This window comes from Melozone crissalis, unplaced genomic scaffold (genome assembly GCF_028551555.1).
Source record: "Melozone crissalis strain CALT ecotype California unplaced genomic scaffold, PUWL_Pcris_2 ptg000016l_1, whole genome shotgun sequence".
Classification (NCBI taxonomy): domain Eukaryota; kingdom Metazoa; phylum Chordata; class Aves; order Passeriformes; family Passerellidae; genus Melozone; species Melozone crissalis.
In genome coordinates, this window is record NW_026535794.1 from 42,053,302 (window position 1) to 42,071,356 (window position 18,055).

An 18,055-nucleotide genomic window follows, 5' to 3' on the forward strand; every position below is an offset into this window, starting at 1 on the left:
AAAAGAGTTTGCTACTGCAGATGTTCCCCAAAGCCCGCCTCCACTCCTGGGACGTCTCCAGGATCATGAAAAAAAGAAAGAGCATAGGGAGGAACTGATTCCCACAAGCACACATGAAACAGTCCTTGGGGTGAGTGAGTAAGCAGTTAATTCTTAGACCCTTTCTCTCTCAAAACTGGGACACATCAGGACTTTGAAGTCTTAAATAATCCCCACAGTAGACACCCTCAACCCCAGGGAACTGTGTGCGCTAGCAGCAAGAAAAAGAAATTTCCCTACTCCTACATAATCATAAGTGACTTTGTGTTTAATTTTATTTCCATTAAATAGTTCCCTTCACTCAGCAAAAGAGTACTAGAAACGAACATGTACCAGCAAAATGCAGAATGTTAAGCCAGTGACTCAGGCTGGCAGTAGTACAGGCAGGGGACAGACAGACCAATTTCCATTCTGACACTCCCTTCCCCACTTCCTTAACTCCGTATTCAAAGCAAAATACCTAAGCCACAGGAAGAAGGAAACACAAATGCTAACACAGACTTTATCACAAGGGTATCAAAACCAGTAGTAAGGAGGTTTCATGCCTCTTCTATTAAAAAAGGGAATATATTGCCATCAGGGATGGCAATATATTTTTGCCAATATATTTTCACTGGTCTTTAGTTTTAGATAGTGGAAATAGCAGAATATACCTGTATTTTTTCACCATAGTTATTTTGTTGCTATTAATAAGCAAAGATAAACCACTGAATTTCCCACTCCACTTTTTTACTGCCTTTAATACCATAGTATTTAACATAATGGTGACAAAAAGAAGCAAGTTGTCTTCATACTTCTGAGACTACAGTCCAAAAACTATTTAAGACAAAACACTAAAATCCATACATAGCATCTTGCCCTCAAATGGCCAAAGGGACTAAATTGCTTAGAAACACACTTATCTCAATGCATTAACAGTCAGTGACAACACTGGTACCAGCGTGTGCATCAGTTCAGATCATCCATTAAGGATTTAAGACTCCCTTTATTTCTGAACTCAAGTTGGGCAGTGATTTATCACAATGCAGACTGCATGTGTATGATATGGAAAATCAGGATTCACACCTCTACTATGTGACTTTCTAGAAAGCTTATGAAAATACACTAACTTTCAAACACTACAGAAATCATGATTCTTTGCAGAAACTATGAAAAACAAATGTCAGGTTTATGTAAAAATGCATTTCTTCTCACTGCTCTGTTCCAATAACGAACACCAAATCCCATATTACTTTGAAAGTGACCAAAAATGATCTCACAGAATATGCCATAATTTGTCATTTGCTATTATGACTTAATTATTTCTGAAGTCTGGCCACATAAATTACCAGTCTCATCAATATAAGCACAGTTTATATGCGCAATGTGCATTTCACATTCTGTCTGGACAGCAAAAGGTTATATGAATCCTACAGTTTTAATTCCAAACTTCACAAAAGCAAACAGTCATAAGGTTCAAATGAAAGGTCAGAGGGAGAGCAAGTAGGAAAACATTTGGATTTCTGTTGACATCCAGAAATATTAGCTAAAAAAAAGCAGAATAAAAGCACATTTCTTACCTTCACCTACCATAGAAACACCTATTGACATGCCCATGAACTTGCTTTTGGTCCATACGTGAGCGTTCACACACATTTTCTTCTCTTTGCACTCACAGTAAAAGCAAGATACTGGTGGATGATGAGACACTTGTTCAGCTACAAACCTCAGCTTGTAGCATGAGGACTGGTCCTGGCCAAGCTCCTTGGCTGAGTCCTTAGAAACCGTGGAGGCACCATTAGTTCTGAATGCTTTCACTTTATCTCTAGGCACATCCCACGAGCAGTGAAAGGTTTCACCAATTATAGGGTTATAGGGCTTCTTGGCAACTGCTCCCTTTCGGCCTTCGTGAAAAGCTGTGAGATAATACTCCACAAAGCAGATAATCCTTTCCTCGGGAGTGGCTCCAGCTGCAATTGACAAAAACAGGTCTGGATGGGCCATGAAATTTGCATACATCTCCAGCAGGGATCTTTTCTCCAAAATAAATGTTGGAAGCACTACCTGTATGTAAAGCAGACAAAGGCATATATGATTTCCCTGTGATCACACTACTGAGGGGAAAGGGGGAGAGGGAACAGTTAGGACAGCTGTAATTCTGACCCTGCCAAATTTTGGGATAGCATATTTCCCTCCCATGCCACAACAATTCAATTTATTTTGCAGTGTAAATAATGAGTGAAGGAAAAAGCAGTGGCCTTGATACCCATGCAGGCTGCTTCCTGAGACCATCATGACTTTCACGAGCAGCTCACACAACAGGGATGGGCTGTTCCACACACATGGAAACCCACCTTTTCCTCTCCTCTCAGTTAACAAACCAGCCATTGTTTTCTTTGTTTACAGGACACAAAAACATACTTTGATATAAACTACTGTACACCAAATGTCAACAAACCAAACTAATCATAACTGTCCAAAATGGGAGGGGCACACCCTCCCAAACCACCAGAAGATGAGTGTTTTATGTGAACATACCCATCACCAACCTCTAAGTGGTGGAGACTGTAAGGGGTGCATCCATCCCTTCTGTCAAACATCCCTGTCCCGTATTTCACTTCTGGGCCCCTGACTACCCACTCTACATGGATTAGGTCCCTTCCAGCCTCTAACAATCCAACCCAAGGATATTCAACCACAACCAAATATCAAGTTTATTTCCAAGTATAAAACCACCCCAAGGAGCCTTCCCAAGAGGCTGTAGGCAAGAAAGCAGTCCCCATTTGCCCTAGAGTATCGTCATATGTCATGCACCCCCACAATTCCCAAGCCAAATCCCTTGCCATCCCTAAGATCTCCTGTCTCCCCCAAGCCCATGGCAGACCCCCTCAGTTTCAGATGGTACCATGTCACTGTGGTGGGCACCTGCCTGGCTTTGCTTTATTTCAGACGAGTTGGAACACAAACTGCACAAACCACTACATTCATATCGTGGGAATAGAGAGGCTCCCATGGGCCCAGAAAAAAACCTGGGGCTGAGCACTAGGCAGTCTGCCCCGAGGGAGCCAGCCCCAGGTGACTTGGATACAGTCTCAAGGGCCTTCTCCAGCAACGCAGATGTTGCCAAGGTCACTCACTTCACAGTAACACTTTGTTGGAATTTTCCACTGAAGCATCCTGGAGGGCACTGCAAGGCAAACAAGGGCTAAGGAACATGATTTATTTCTCTCCCTTCTTTGCCCCTATGCTCCCCACTTTGTGCAGGTCTGTTACAGAGGAGCTCAAGGGTTGCTCTCACATGACCAAAAGGAATTTCTGGCACACACAAATTTATCTTATGTGAATCCAAGTGGCTCAATGAGGCCAGATGCAAACCTGCTGTCCTCTATTACAGCAACTCTTCTACTTTCCTCTTTACATTTTCACTGCATCTTCACTTTAAATTTTTACTTTTTCCCTTTCCCAAAAGCAAGGGTTATTTACAGCAGGCAGGGAGCCACTGTTTGTCACAAACACATTTGCTTTCCCCCTGCTGGTCCAGCCTGCTATTCTAAGTGGGACCAAAGCACAGATCAGCCCTTTTGGATCCCATGGATAATGAAATAGAAGCTTTCAAACTTTTATTAATCATTCAGCTCTTCTCAAAGAGAACTTGTAAACAGGAACAAGAATTCCAGTCACAGTGGCTTGAACAGAGTCTTTACAGCTACACAGCAAGTCACAGCACCTCTCTGCAAAAAGAGAGAACTGCTGCATCTGGAAACTTATCTGCTTATTGGCTCTCTCCTTCTTTATTTTATGTTTACACACATACAGCCCTTTATAGGCTAATAATTTTTACAAGTTCAGATATAAATCAAGCAAAGTTCCATCTGTAATATTCCTCTGACTCTACTCTCTAAGTCTTGAGGACTCCACATGATTTCTGCTACCAACCTATTGAGGCCCTGAATGATGGAGCACTTTAATTTTACACTATGTGTGGCAGACTGAGTGCTAATGACAGCCTACAGTCCTAGTGATGTGACCGAGGCAGGCTGAGGAGATTGGTTTTCAAAATGAAATCCAAAACTTTGAAGGCAAAGCAGAAAGCCAGTAGAGTTTTTTTTTTTTAATTTTTAGCTCTTCAAACAATTCCATCTTATTTGCAGCATTCTCATTCTGACCATTATTCATTATCCAATATAATCTTTAGGAAAACGCAATTCAGCAGTTGAAATCCTCAATTCAGGATCTCATTTTAATATAAATTATACACTAAAAGATCAGGTTACAGGATGGGAAAGTGACAGCAAAACATACAAAAAAATCTCCCATATTTTCTGTCTAGAAATAGAAGTAGTGCCTTTGTGAGTTCACTGCAGAGACTTGAAAGGGCAAACTCATTTGAATAAACAGCACTCTGCATCTCACCATGTCCAAGAGCCCCTCTCTAAAGACAGTGACCTTTATTAGCACAAACAGCGGAGAGGAAAACTGCAGACCATCCTTCAGATGATGCAGATTTTATGGTACAACACTAATACTGCCATGGTTTCATCCCACTGTCATGGTCACAGAATCTTGGTATCTCCTCCCTGAAGTCCCAGATGGGTGCTTTGCTCAACACAGCTACAGCAGCACTGCCACCAGGTGAGATGTGATGAATCACTGACTCTAACTATTGAGTTTCAAGAATCAATTTTAAATCTGAGTCAGGCCTGAACTCCAGCTCAAATGATCTTGCTTTAAAAGCCTAACTAAGCTGGAAATTAAATCCTCAATTGTGGCAGGAACAGATCCACTGAATAACTGAATTGTTTCCACACAAGGAGGCAGAACTATGAAATATTTGACTTTTAAAGCTTACACAACTGCAGTATTACAAAATATGCCTACAGAACATTGCCTTTTATCAAATAATCTCATAGCCTCAAAGTTTCAATATGCAACACCACCACACACTAACATAGCAAAAAAAAAAAAATCACACCAATATTTTTTTTTAATTGGCCCTATCTTGATTTCTGCAGAAATAAGAAAAATAAATAAATTTGCAACTGTACAGCTTTCTTCTTGCTAACACCAGGCTGTTGAGCACTTGTGCTAGCACTCCAGCTTTTAAAGGAATGAGGTTTTCAACTCTTCTGCAGCCAGACAGAATGAAGTGTCCAGAAAAATACACTTAGGACCTATGTTCTTTATACTGGCTTTGGGCAGGACTATGAATTTATTTTTTTAATTGCAGAAGAAGTCAAAACTGACTAATTTTTTCCTCTGAGAAAATGCCAGCATGACAATCATTTGGACAAAAGAAACACTCTGGAAGAAATACCAAGTTGCTGAAGTCTGAAGGAAAAAAAATCACCTCACTTCATTCTAAAATGTTAGAACAATCTATTCTTAATCTCTCTCAGGCTTCAGATGAAAAGAAAGCAGTTTAAGAGGCATTCTTCCATTTTCATCGAGGTTAAGAAGACAATACTGGTTGAAAACTTGATTATAAACTCCTAGGTTTGAATTCACTTAATTAGATCTGAATGCAACTGAGACAAATGAGCACAATGTCTTAAGAATAGAGATATTTATCCCCACTGTTATTTACTGTGAGGAAAAACATGGGTATCAGCATCATTCCCTAATTTCTTCAGAAATCCAGCCAAGGTACCTCATGCTGAGATATCCTTCTCTTAGAGGTGTAAAAGCTTCCTTTTCACTGTCATCTGTGCCATTGTGGGAATAAAACAAGCTATTTCCATGCCACTTACATTTTAAAATTGCAAGGTAAAGGAATATTGGCAAGCAAAGTAAAAACTTATGACATCATGAACACACCACAATGTTAATTTACAACAGGCTGACATTCTGCAGAATTACTGGCAGCTCTTTTACAAAGAATAGCAGCCCTTTATTTTTAGCACATATTAATTGTGTAAAGGAAGGTGAGGGAATGCAGGGGAGTGATCACCCATCTGTACAAGCTGTTAGCATTAACTGCAATCCATTAGATGCCATTTGCCAACAAAGACTGTTAGTGGGTTTTGGCCCCATTTCTCATTTTTTAAAAGTCTGAAGAACAAACAATTTAGAAACTTGCTTTTTTTCCCCAGCAATTCTAGTTTTAAATGAGGCTGAAAGTCCTATCCCAGTCTGAAGCATCAGATGTGCACCACATTCTGCTGCTGTGAACTGCTCCCACCCAACTCTCTCCAGCAGCTGTTGAAGTCTATTTGGCCACCATGAAGTTTAGCCCATTCTAGCAAATCCCCACACAGATTTGATACTTCACTGCAGGTGTTCTCCTTCACAGCAGTTTTTACTCCTTAACTCCTCACTAAAAGGCAAAGCAGTATGACACATTCCAGAAGTGAGGCACCTCCACAACATTAACGTGGCTGCCTTCACTGTGGGAAACTGCTGTCAGCACAGGCAAGGCCATGGCTAACATAAGGATAAGATGCTGTTTCCTGTGATATGGAATGTGAAGGTAATGCTCATGCATCCAGAACCCCAAACCACCAAGGGCTCAGAAAAAGCTGTTTGTTCATGTGAGTATCACGCAGCAATCCACAGCTCTCAGAATGAACCAAAGACACAGCCCTAGGGAAGAAGGCACAGGAAAATGGAAACATTTTCTCTGATATCAGCAACAACTGTGCCACAACCACTTCCAGCAGAAGGTGATGAGCATCAAGGTGCTCTGAAATCTGACTTTTAGAACAATAATGAAAAATGGAAAGAAGTGCAGCCAACAAACCCAGCTTTACTGTCACATGTCAGTGGCCCTAAGGGCCTCATGTCAGTAAGCAAAGTTGATAAAAAAAGCAGCCAGCTGTCCTGTATTTTTTTTAATCCTCAAAATGGGCACATGAAAAGTGATGTGCACATGTGGCATGTCTCATTAATACTTATCATATGTGTATTCATGCATCACACAGACTACAAATAGATCTAACTCTGCCGTATGCCTGTAGCTCTTCTCATTTCAACATTTATCATTATCTATAAAAACTGTGCTCTAAGAACACTATATAAGAAACAGGTCATCATATATGTATTTAACTTCATATTTTTCTTATAAGTATCTACTTTTCTCTTATTTACAGGAATTTCTCCTACTTACATTAACTGTGTGTCTTTGGGTTTTGCCTACTCTGCCATGACAAGAAGATGATGGTGAAAATCAGGACAGAAAAACCATGTCTTTAGACAAAGACAAAATGTTTTCAAGACACAAGAACCACGGATAAGAAATCTTAGCCTAGTTTGAACATTATGGACTCAAGACAGCCTTAGAAAAACAAGAGAGAAAAGAGGAAGAGCTAAGAAAAAGTAAGAATGTAAGAAAAACAAAACCAAAAATGAACTGTATATAACCCCAGACATACTAAAAAGTGAGAGGTATAAATTATTCAAAATGAAATTATGAAACTTTCATTTTATTTAGAATAAAACATTCATTTCTGTGCAGCTGCTCAGCAACAGAACACAGAATTGCTCAGTCTTAATATTGTAATTATTTTAAAACACTGACAATTGTTCCAGAGGAAGCAGGAAAAACTATACTGAGAAAACTTTATTTTGTAAAAAATTTATAGCTTTTGATTAAAATGTTACAAAAAGAAAAGCAGAGGAACTCTTCAGAATATCAAAATTTCCATGAAAATAACTTCCTGCAAAACTACTTCATATGCCAAAGAAATTCTCTGGTCCTTCCAAACTTTGTATTACTTGTGGAGAGTGTCAGAATGAGCTCATATTTGTGAAAAGTGGACAAAAGGAGTTCTATTTGGGGGAGTTTCAAGTAGAAAACCCGTATGCAAGGGAAGGATATTCCATATATTTACAAAAATCTCCTTGATTATTTATTAAGCCCCATGAGAAGGTTTCACTGGAATACAAGACTATTCAAAAAGAAGCACTCCTTGCTTCCTTAATATCTACCTCATTTCCAAAACTCCAAGGACTTAAAGGAAAATTTCTCAGACACTGTAATTTCTTTGCTTGTATCATGGACAAGCTTGTGACAATACTGGTTCTACGACCAGAAGAATGCACAGAAGGTTAAACTGGTGAGCTGCTCAACGCTGACAAGAACTGATACACTGAAGACTGTAATTTCTTGACCATCATGGGTTTCTTTGAAGCTGACTTGCAATTAAATGGAATCCAATCCACAAAGCAGTTATGTGAACATGTATATCCTTCATCCGTACAATTGCCATTATTGTTCCTCCAACCCCCAGTGCACTCTGACATACTTGTGGGTTCCATACACAACATATGGTTACTCTGAAAGTAACTCTCTGAAAGACTTGCAAAAAAATAAGCAAGAGTTCTGAAGGATTTTTTCTTCTTTTTTTTCTTTCCCTCCCCTCCATCTCTAAAATATCTGATGTGGCCACTTCATGTGAAAGCCTATCTAGCAAGAGACAGCACTCCACAGCTCTCTGGGACCACATTTTTATAAAAAGGAAAACTTCACTGTCCACAGGGGCAAAACACACTCACAATAACTGGCTGTGCACATAAACACACAGAAGGATGAGAAATAAAAACAACAGTGAACAAATATAAAAGAGATACAGTGTTCATACCCTGGTAAGGTCCATGCCAAGTTTGAGCTGAGAGATGAGATGGAGAATTACACTGCGTTGATCATCCATGACTCCTAAATCCTCCTCTTCGTTATCTTCAGTATCTGTCATTTCATCTTCAACTAGGATCAACTCAGAAGTTGAATGCTGAAATGAAAAGAAGCGTCACCATCTGGACAAAAACATACAGAATGGGTATTTTCCACCACTACATATGTTTAAAAATGGAGCTGTCTTGATGGAACTGAAGACAGCCTCTGTCAAAGCCAACAAAAGATACGAAGTCAAATTAAATTTAAAAATCCAGTGATGGGTTCATGAAGCATTTCTGATCCTTTCCTCAGAATGAGAGTACTAAGTATGAGATGCTAATTTACACATTCTCTTCTCATATTTATACTGCAGTCATGTCAGATAAATCTCATAGCATATTTAAGTAACAAGTCATCATTAAATAGAAACATGCAGTTGAAAATGAGTCTTCAAATTTGCTTCATAAATCTCCCCAGCAAATATTCATGTTGTACATAGATGCTGCATGACCTGATTTCACAGTTTTTTTCCTTTCTCTATCCAATTTCAAAGTTAGATATTTAAGAAAGTCAAGATATTAACTAAAGAAGATAAAAAGACAACTATAATTAAAGAACATACCTCTGAAACATTAGATTTTGGGAAGTAGAGCAGTGCCATTACTCTTTATAACTATTTCAACACTTCATCACCTTACAGCACAATGCCTGTGCTGCTGAGTTTCCAAAAATACAAGCTGAATATCAATAGACAGACACCATGCCAGTCCCCTCAAGAGGAACTTTACAGCAAAAGGGATAATGACTTGTGATATTTTATTTTTCCTCAGGGTTTACAATGTATAACTAACAATAATCCAAACAGGTGGTAGTTACTTTGTTCAAGTCATTGAAACCACTCTGCAAGCCTTCCAGATATGTATTCAAGTAAGCTTTTTGTACTTCAAGGGAAAAAAAAAACTGGGTTATGTAGATGAAAAATTACAGCCTAGCATGTCATTATTGCCCAAAGATTCCATGCTGTAAATGAGACAACACTTTCTGTAAAAGCTAGCATTCTTTCATGCTAAATTGCGTTTCTGCAGGAACAGCTAGCTCATTACATAAAACAAGAAATTTTTCATCTCAGTGTGGAAGCCTACGCAACTGAAAAGTTTCACTAAAACCAGCTAATATCCAGAATTAGGTTTCAAAGGAATATTTCTGAATGATCACATTAGAGACCCCTCTGGTGAACTGCAGCTTGTGTAAGGAGAGTTTCTTTGAAATTAAGTTACTACGGAGCTTTCCAAGATTTGAATAAAGTACTTTCTCTTTTTTTTTTTTTTTAATTACTTACATGTTTAGGTAGCTATTCCTAAAATAATAGCTCTTTGGTGAAACCCAATGACATCTGCAATACACTTTACAGCTGCTTTATTTAGAAAGTAGAATATGTAGATTACATAAAACAGAATCAGGTGAGCTGTAACCTCAACAGCTTGGAGCTTTTCAAAAGGACAAAACCACACTTTCTTCTTCCCACTCCCTTGGAAAATAAAAGGAGAGAAGATAAGCCCCTTTCTCCCAAAATGCACAGCATTATTACCCAACTGACGCCTCACTGACAAGTTCAATTAACATAAAACCTGACAACCTCACACAAAATTATCAGTCAGCGAGGGATAAAGCACTGAAGCCCGGCAGAGTCATAGAGGCTATGATTTATTTGGAGGTAGCAGGGAAAAAGCAGTATCAGAACTTACAGGAGATGCTTCCACAGGAGGCTTCCCTTTGATGCAGCTTGACCTCATTGAGAGCACTGAGCTACCGAATAGGCTCCGCTGCCTCTGTTCCTGCCATGAACCGAGCTTGCGGCAAACAAGCTCCAGCAAGAATTAACAGCGCTACAAAAAAAGCAAGGGAACCTCCCCTCCTCACTCCCACCCCCTCTTTTTTTCTCTTTCTTTTTTTTTCTTTTTTTTTTTTTTTTTTTTTTTTTGCTATCTGAGGGGTTGGGGAGTGTGCACCGGATGGCAATCTGCTCCTTGCGTTTCCAGTCACATGGCATTGAGATCAGGGAGCTTAAATGCACGCAGCTCCAACTGGGAAATGGTGCTGCTGTTCCCAGAGGATATCCTGATCGGCGCTTCTCCAGGAGGGAGGGGAAGGGGCACAAATTTGTGTGAGTGTGCACAAGGGAGCCAGAAAGAGGACAGAAAGAGAACATGCTAGCAGGTTCTCTTTCTGTCCTCCTTACATGAACATGTAACAGCTGCATAGCCTTAAGTTGCTAACAGCATCAGAAAACAAATTACCCATTACCAGTCTGCAGACTAAATGACATACTAAGAATTTTCTTTTTCTCCCAAAGAGTGCACATTTACCCAGGGCCAGAAAATGCTTCTTTCCTTCTTTCTTGATGAAACAGATGTTAGGCTTTCCTTGCCTCTTAACTGTTACTAACAAAATAGCAAGCAACTCAGAATATTCTGTGAAATTACCCCTCTCTACTACCTGCAAAGCATCCACGGTCAGAGCAAGCCACCCTATGGACACCTGGGGTGCTCACTAAAGTAGCATTTGCATTGTTTTAAATAAAAGCATTTCTGCTCATCAGGGAGAATGAGCACAATGTAACATTAAGATCAATTGTGTTTAATGAGCACACTGTAAAGACTAAAATCTTAATTACCTTAACTTTCCCTATTCTAAGGACTTGTGCAAGGTCACCAAAAAAACCCACAACTCAGCTATTACAGTCATCAACACACTAGCGACCTTCAGTGAATGACATGCAGACAACTGCGCTTTTCTCACTTTCCAAGGAAAAGAATTTAAGGAAGCAGTTTACAATTTATGCTACAGGAACTGAAGAGTAGTCATCTTCAGAAAGCAATATCCTTTCTATATTTCCCTCTCTCCTCATTAGCTGTTCTACATAACTATTAATAGGCTCCTAAATTTTTAGGAGCACATAAACTAACTTTAACTAACAAATATTTCTTAACTAACACATTTTCTTAAACCAACCTGTAAGCACCACACAGTGTGAGTGGACACACACAGTCACAATAATACAGAGCTAGTCCATCTTTAAAGTGTCATAAAAGTTCAACCATTATTTAATTCTTTTTTCCATCCACAAAAATAGCGTGCAGTTTAGTAGCATCCAGTACGTAAGCATTCAGCAGAATGCAAAGGATTATGTGGACTGATTATCCTTTAACGGCAGCTTTTCTGAATTATCAGACACAGACTTTTTTTTTACCTCGTCCTGTAAAACGTAACTGCACAACTGACCTCGGAAAGCAGGGATCTGCTCCACCCCTGCGTGGTCAGAGCATAATGTAAAAGCTATTGAGCTGTGCACTGCCCAACTGGGGAATGAACAGCACAGCCTGCCGTAGGTGCTGACCCTGAGAAATCCAATACTGAACCAGTTACAAACAACCACAAAAAAGGGGCTTATATTTAAAATCATTCTAACCAAAATTGGTTTGCAATACTGGGCTGAAGCACCAGCATTTTTCAGAAAAATCTGAAGAGGAAATAAAAGATAATTTCTAAAAATCCCAGGAATAGATGCACTTCAAAGTTTAAATGCCAAAGACATGAAAATACACACCGGCAGAGAGCTATTTTAAACAGGTCACCTCATTAGAACTGAGATCGATTAATTTAGAGAGGTCATCTGCAGGGACACAAAATGGATCTTCTAGTCAGCAGTCTCCAACAGAAAACATGCTGATTCTTTTTTAACAGATGAAATCTGTAAGGGTAAAAAATTGTTTCTGAAGGAAACATTCTGCATTTTAAAAAAATGCTTTTAGGAAAAAACACACTGACATGCCTGGGATAGAATCACAGAGTCAAAATCTATACTTCTCTGAAAGGGCAAATATGTCTCAGTCCTTCTACAGCTTCTTCCACAAGTTAATTTTTCAAATTAACTGCTGTACTGGAAATTAACTGTTAGGTAATTAATACAGATATACAGCTCAGAGCTTCATTTTCCAACATACTTCACAAACCATACAATGCAACAATAAATTCAAGAATGACCTGGGTCTCATCTTGGTTAGTTTTTTGAGGGGAAGAAAGGAACACACAGAATCAGAGTCTCATTTAGGTTAGAACAGACATCTTGGTATCTTCTTGTCCCTTACCCTGCTCAAGCAGGTGCATGTAAAACCAGCTGCCCAGGACCATGCCCAGCTAAGTTTTGATTATTTCCAAGGATGGAGACTCCACAACTTCTCTGGGCAACCCATGCCAGTGTTCAATGTTCTCCACAGCAGAAGTGCATTTGCTGGTGTTCAAATTCACTTCCAAGTGCCCACTGCCTCTTGTTTTGTCACTGGGCACTATTGAGAAAAGTCTGTCTCCCTGTTCTTCACTCCCATGAGGTATTTATGTACATTGACAAGATACACTTGAGCCTCCTCTTCTCCAGGCTGGACATCCTAGCTCCCTCAGATCCTCCTCATGGGAAGGATGCTCCAGAACCCTCCTCATCTCTGGGGCCTGTGCTGGACTTACCCCAGTAAGTCCACACCCCTCTTGCCCTGGGGAGCCCAGAACTGAGCACAACACTGCAGATGTGGCCTCACCTCTGCCAAATAGAGGGGAAGGATCTCAACCTCATGGGAACATTCTTCCTAATGCAGCCCAGGAAGCTGCTGGGCACAAAAACATTTTTGCTGGTTCATGGTCAGCTGTCCCCCAAGATCTCTGGAGAACTACTTTCCGACCAGATGGCCTCCAGCCTGTACTGGTGCAAGAGTTTACTCTCAAATATCCTCCAGATAACACGAACTGGCACTTCCCCGAGGTTATCTTTAAGAGACTCCTCTGTGTCCAGACTGCCATGTTCTCTCTCTCTATGGCAGCACAACCCCCTGGCTCATCAGCCACTCTTCCCAGGTTTTTCATCACCTACAAACTTCTCAGGAGTGCACTCTGCATCATCATCCAGGTCATTAATGAAGATGTGGAAGAGTGCCAGTCCCAGTACAGGCCCCTGAGGTACACCACTAGTGACTGGCCTCCAACTGGACCTTGTACCACTGATCACAACCCTCTGGGCTGGGTTGCTGTGTGAGGATGTTAGAGAAGACAGGGTCAAAAGCCTTACCAACATTACAGCAAACAACATCCACTGCTCTCCCCATAAGCACCAAGCTAGTCACTACCATTGTGAGGGGTATCATGCTGGTTAAGCATGATTTTCCCTTTGTAAGTCCGTTAAAACTACTTCTAATTGCGTTCTTGTCCTTTATGTGTTTGGAGATACCTTCCAGGGTTAGTTGCTCCACAACCTTTCCAAGGTCTGAGGAAAGACTGACAAACCTGCAGGTCCCCAGATGTTACCAGAACACTCAGAGTCCCCTCTTGTCCTTTTTAAAAAAATTAATGACATTCACTTTCCTCTAGTCTACACAAACCTCTCCCAAATTCCATAATCTGTTAGAGACCCTGGAGCTGTATATGTGCAGCAGCTTAAGCGCAGCCTAACCTGTTCCCCCTCCACCAAGGGTCAATCTGCCTCCAGACTTTCCCTCTGATCTCAAAGTCTGTTACCAGTAAAGGCCAAGGTAAAGAAGGCATAGAGTAACTCAGCCTTTTCTCCACCATGACAGTAAGCAGAGACTGTGTATATCCTGAGATATGTAGGGATATGTATCTCAGGGACACACTGAGGACCTCATATTCTTCCTATAATTACAAAAAAGCATTCCAAGAATCTTCATTTAGGCATGGAAACATTTTTATGTACTATAAAAAGGACTGTAGTCAGGAGCAAGAAGATGAATCTTCCAGATAAAAACATACCATTTTGTAATATTCCAAGGGACGTATTCTTTAAGTCCTTCTATGTTCAAAAAAATACAAAAGATTGTAAAAAAACCCCTATTTACAAAACATGTCTGTGTCAAAAGGAAGACAGAGTAAGTTAGAAGAAATATTAAAGAGAACTAACATTCTCAAACTAGACAAGGATTGTCGGATTTTCCACCTAGTCCTCTAATTATCTTTGGTCCCTATTACTGGATATAAAAGTCAGAGGCCTCATTTTGATTTTCAGATTGCCTTCAGAAACAGCATAGGTTTGCAAGCATCATTTACACTTCCATTTGTGTAACTCAAGAGCTTGCAAGCAGGTTTTCTGTGGGTGTAAGATTAAATATAACTCTGTAAGGTCAGGGAGCTTTAGCACATCTACACTAATGCCAGAAATGGGCCCCATAAGATTTTCACCGGTTTCAATACTAAAGTTAGAATTCTTTTTGTACAGCACATACAGTAAGAACACCCCAAAGTAGTAGCATATAATGAGCTGTTAGCTTCTTGCAGGGCTTGTCACTGGATCAGAAGTGACAAAACTGCACTTACTTGCATGTGCCACTTGTCTTCTTCCACTGGGCACCACACATTTAACTGCACTTACTGTAGCATTCACCTGGCAGAACAGCATGCAAGCTTACTGTACCCATCCCTCATTAGCAGTGATCAAATGTAGCTTGTGCAGTAAGTTGAACTTATTAAAGTATTTTACATACAGACTAGCATATTGTCATGCTACTGGTTGTCATGGGCTGTCCCTGGCTAGGAGCCAGGTGCCCACCAAAGGCACTCCTTCACTCCCTTTCTCAGCTGTGCAGGAGAGAGAAAATATCATAGAAGGCTCATGGGTTAAGTTAAGGACAGGAAGAAATCACTCACCCATTACCTCATGGCTAACACAGACTTGAATTAGGAAAATTAATTCAATTTATTACCAATCAAGTAAGAGTAGGATAATAAGAAAATAAAAACAAATCTTGAACACCATCCTCCCACCATTTCCTCCTACACTTAACTTCACTACTTCCTACCAACTTCCCCACAGTGGCGCAGGGGGACAGGGAATGGCAGCTGCAGTCAGTACTTCACACCTTGCCTGAAGGAAACTGTGATCCAGACTCTTCCCTTGCTCCAGCACAGACTCCCTCCCACAGGGGACAGTCAGCCACAAACTTCACCAATGTGAGTCCTTCCCACAGGCTGCAGTTCTTCACAAACTGCACGTCCATAGGTCCCTCCCACAAGGTACAGTCCTTCAGGTACAGCCTGCTCCAGCATGGGTCCCCCACAGGGCCACAAATCCTACCACAAAACCTGCTCTGGTAGGATTGGCCTTCTCTCTGCATGGATCCATAAATCCAGATCCTACAAGGAATCTACTCTAGCAAAAGCTTCCACAGGGTCCCTGCCCCAGCCAGCACAGGCTCCTCCAGGGGCTGTGGGCAGGTATCTGCTTCACTGTGTCCTGCATGGGCCGCAGAGGGAGAGCCTGACCCACCATGGTCTGCACCATGGGCTGCAGTAGAATGTCTACTCTGGCAGCTGGACCGTTTCATGTCCTTCCCCTCCTTCTGCACTGATTGTGGTGTCTGCAGCTGCTTCTCTCACATCCTCACTCCTCTCTCTGCTGCTGCTCTGCAGGGCTCCCTTTTTTCTCCCTTCATAAGTCAGTTACCCCAGAGGCACTACAACCATCACTGATGGGCTCAGCCTCAGCCAGCAGCAGGTCCATCCTGGAGCCAGCTGACATTAGCTCTGTCCAACACAGAGGAAGCTTCCATCAGCTTCTCACAGAAACCACCCCTGTAGGCCCCCAATACCAAAATCCTGCCACACAAACCTACTGTAGGTTTTGAAAGGAGGAATCATTCCCACACAGAAAACTGAATTTAACAGAAATGAAACCTAAATCATGAAACAAAACAAAGTCTTGAAACACATTTACTACCCACTGTGAAGACTGACTCCTGAAACCATCCTCATCCACTCACTTTTTCCCTAACTTCCAAATGCATTGTCATTTACAGATTATCAAGCCTAATCTTAACTATAAGGCAGTAAAACTTTTTAATATCCAACAAATTCCTGATCTCTTTCTATAAAATTGTTTACTCTTCAAGAACAGTTCAAATAAAACAATAATTTTGAAAATACTATTCTCAGTGTTTACCACCATACAATGTAAGCAGAGGAAGGTGAAAAATTGAGCTGAAGAAGTGGTGGTGAAGTCAGGTCACTGCCTGAGCCATGGCCTCCCTCCATCTTACTGTAGTCTTATTTATGCTTTGCTTCTGGTGGCATCTGTGACTGATCACTGCAAAGAATGAGTAGATCAAAGATAAAACCTCAAACACACTGACATCCCATATGCCCCCTGTAATGCTGGCACCTGGACACCAAAGTTACAGTGACTTTCAGAGAGACTTAAGGCTGTCCAGTGTTCAGGTTTGATGTTTTCAAAGCCACACAATGAGCCAGAAGAAAAGCAGATCTTAAATGGAGAATTTAGTGAGCAAAACTTCATTTTATCCTGATAAAGGTTTCTTAAAGGTAGCAAAATAGGCAGGTTCAGTTCAGCTGCATTTTTTTAAATTTACTCAGAGTATTTCATAGAAACTGTTTCCTCTAATGCAGAAAAAGTGTACCACCTCAAGGGGGAATCCACCCCCTTCAAACCCCAAATCACACACCCACAGTCACACTTCTAGCATTCTGCCATTACAGCTTAGCTCTAATAATGATAAACCAAAATTAACGTTAACTTTCAAAATACTGAAGCAAGCAATAGAGGATGAGAATCAAATGAGAAGGATTTTACAATAAAAAAGTGAATACACTATAACTTACACACAACACCACCAAAAATACCACTCCCTTTTTGTCATCTACACAGAGAAACAATCAGCAAGACAGTTACTTTCTCCTTCATATAACAAAGGAAAAATTGTACAATAGGCAGATTTTCTACTTACCTTAAGCTATGTATGCCAAGAAAAATAATCCAGGCATATCTATCTGAATAGGTAAGTAACTGCTGTATCTGAGTTTGTGTTCTGACAGCGTGAGGCCAAAGCATTTATGTAACTGTGGATACATCATTCAGCACTAATAGGTCAAACCAGGTTCTATTCGGTAGAAAAAGCTTACATCAGGGAAGAATGTCTACAGAGTGCCTAGAAATTAATTTCTTGCCATATTTGTTATTTGTGATTGGTATTTCAGGTCTTCAGAGAAAATAAAATTCTTCAAACTAGGATCATCAATGATTAAAACATCTCTTTTTTGTGTGTATGGATAATTTGTATACATTTTGTGGTTTGTTGCTTGGGGTTGTTTTTCATTGAATATGCTAAACACACTTGATGTTCAGAAAATCTCTCAGCTAGGGACAAGTGCAAGGATCAAAGTGTGGCAATCTGTCTATCACACAAGATTAATTGGATACAACTTGTAATAGCAGAGACATCTACTGAACCAAGAGAAACCTATCCTTCTTCAGGAGATATCTCCTCACTGCAAAGCAAGCAAGCAAAGCAGAAATGAATCTTGACACTAACACTGCACAGACAGGCTGACACACAGACAATGCAAACAAAGAAAATG

General features: G+C 40.5%; 1 protein-coding gene across 1 annotated transcript in view; it reads right to left on the bottom strand.

Moving 5' to 3' along the window:
* The window catches only part of OSBPL10 (oxysterol binding protein like 10), a 111,829-nt gene that overhangs the window by 12,870 nt on the left and 80,904 nt on the right, over window positions 1–18,055 (bottom strand). Inside the window, exons 7-8 of the mRNA XM_054273535.1 lie at window positions 8,595–8,741; window positions 1,599–2,082 (exon numbers count right to left, since the gene is read on the bottom strand). Of these exons, the coding sequence (XP_054129510.1) occupies window positions 1,599–2,082; window positions 8,595–8,741 (631 nt within the window). The remainder of the gene's footprint in view (window positions 1–1,598; window positions 2,083–8,594; window positions 8,742–18,055) is intronic.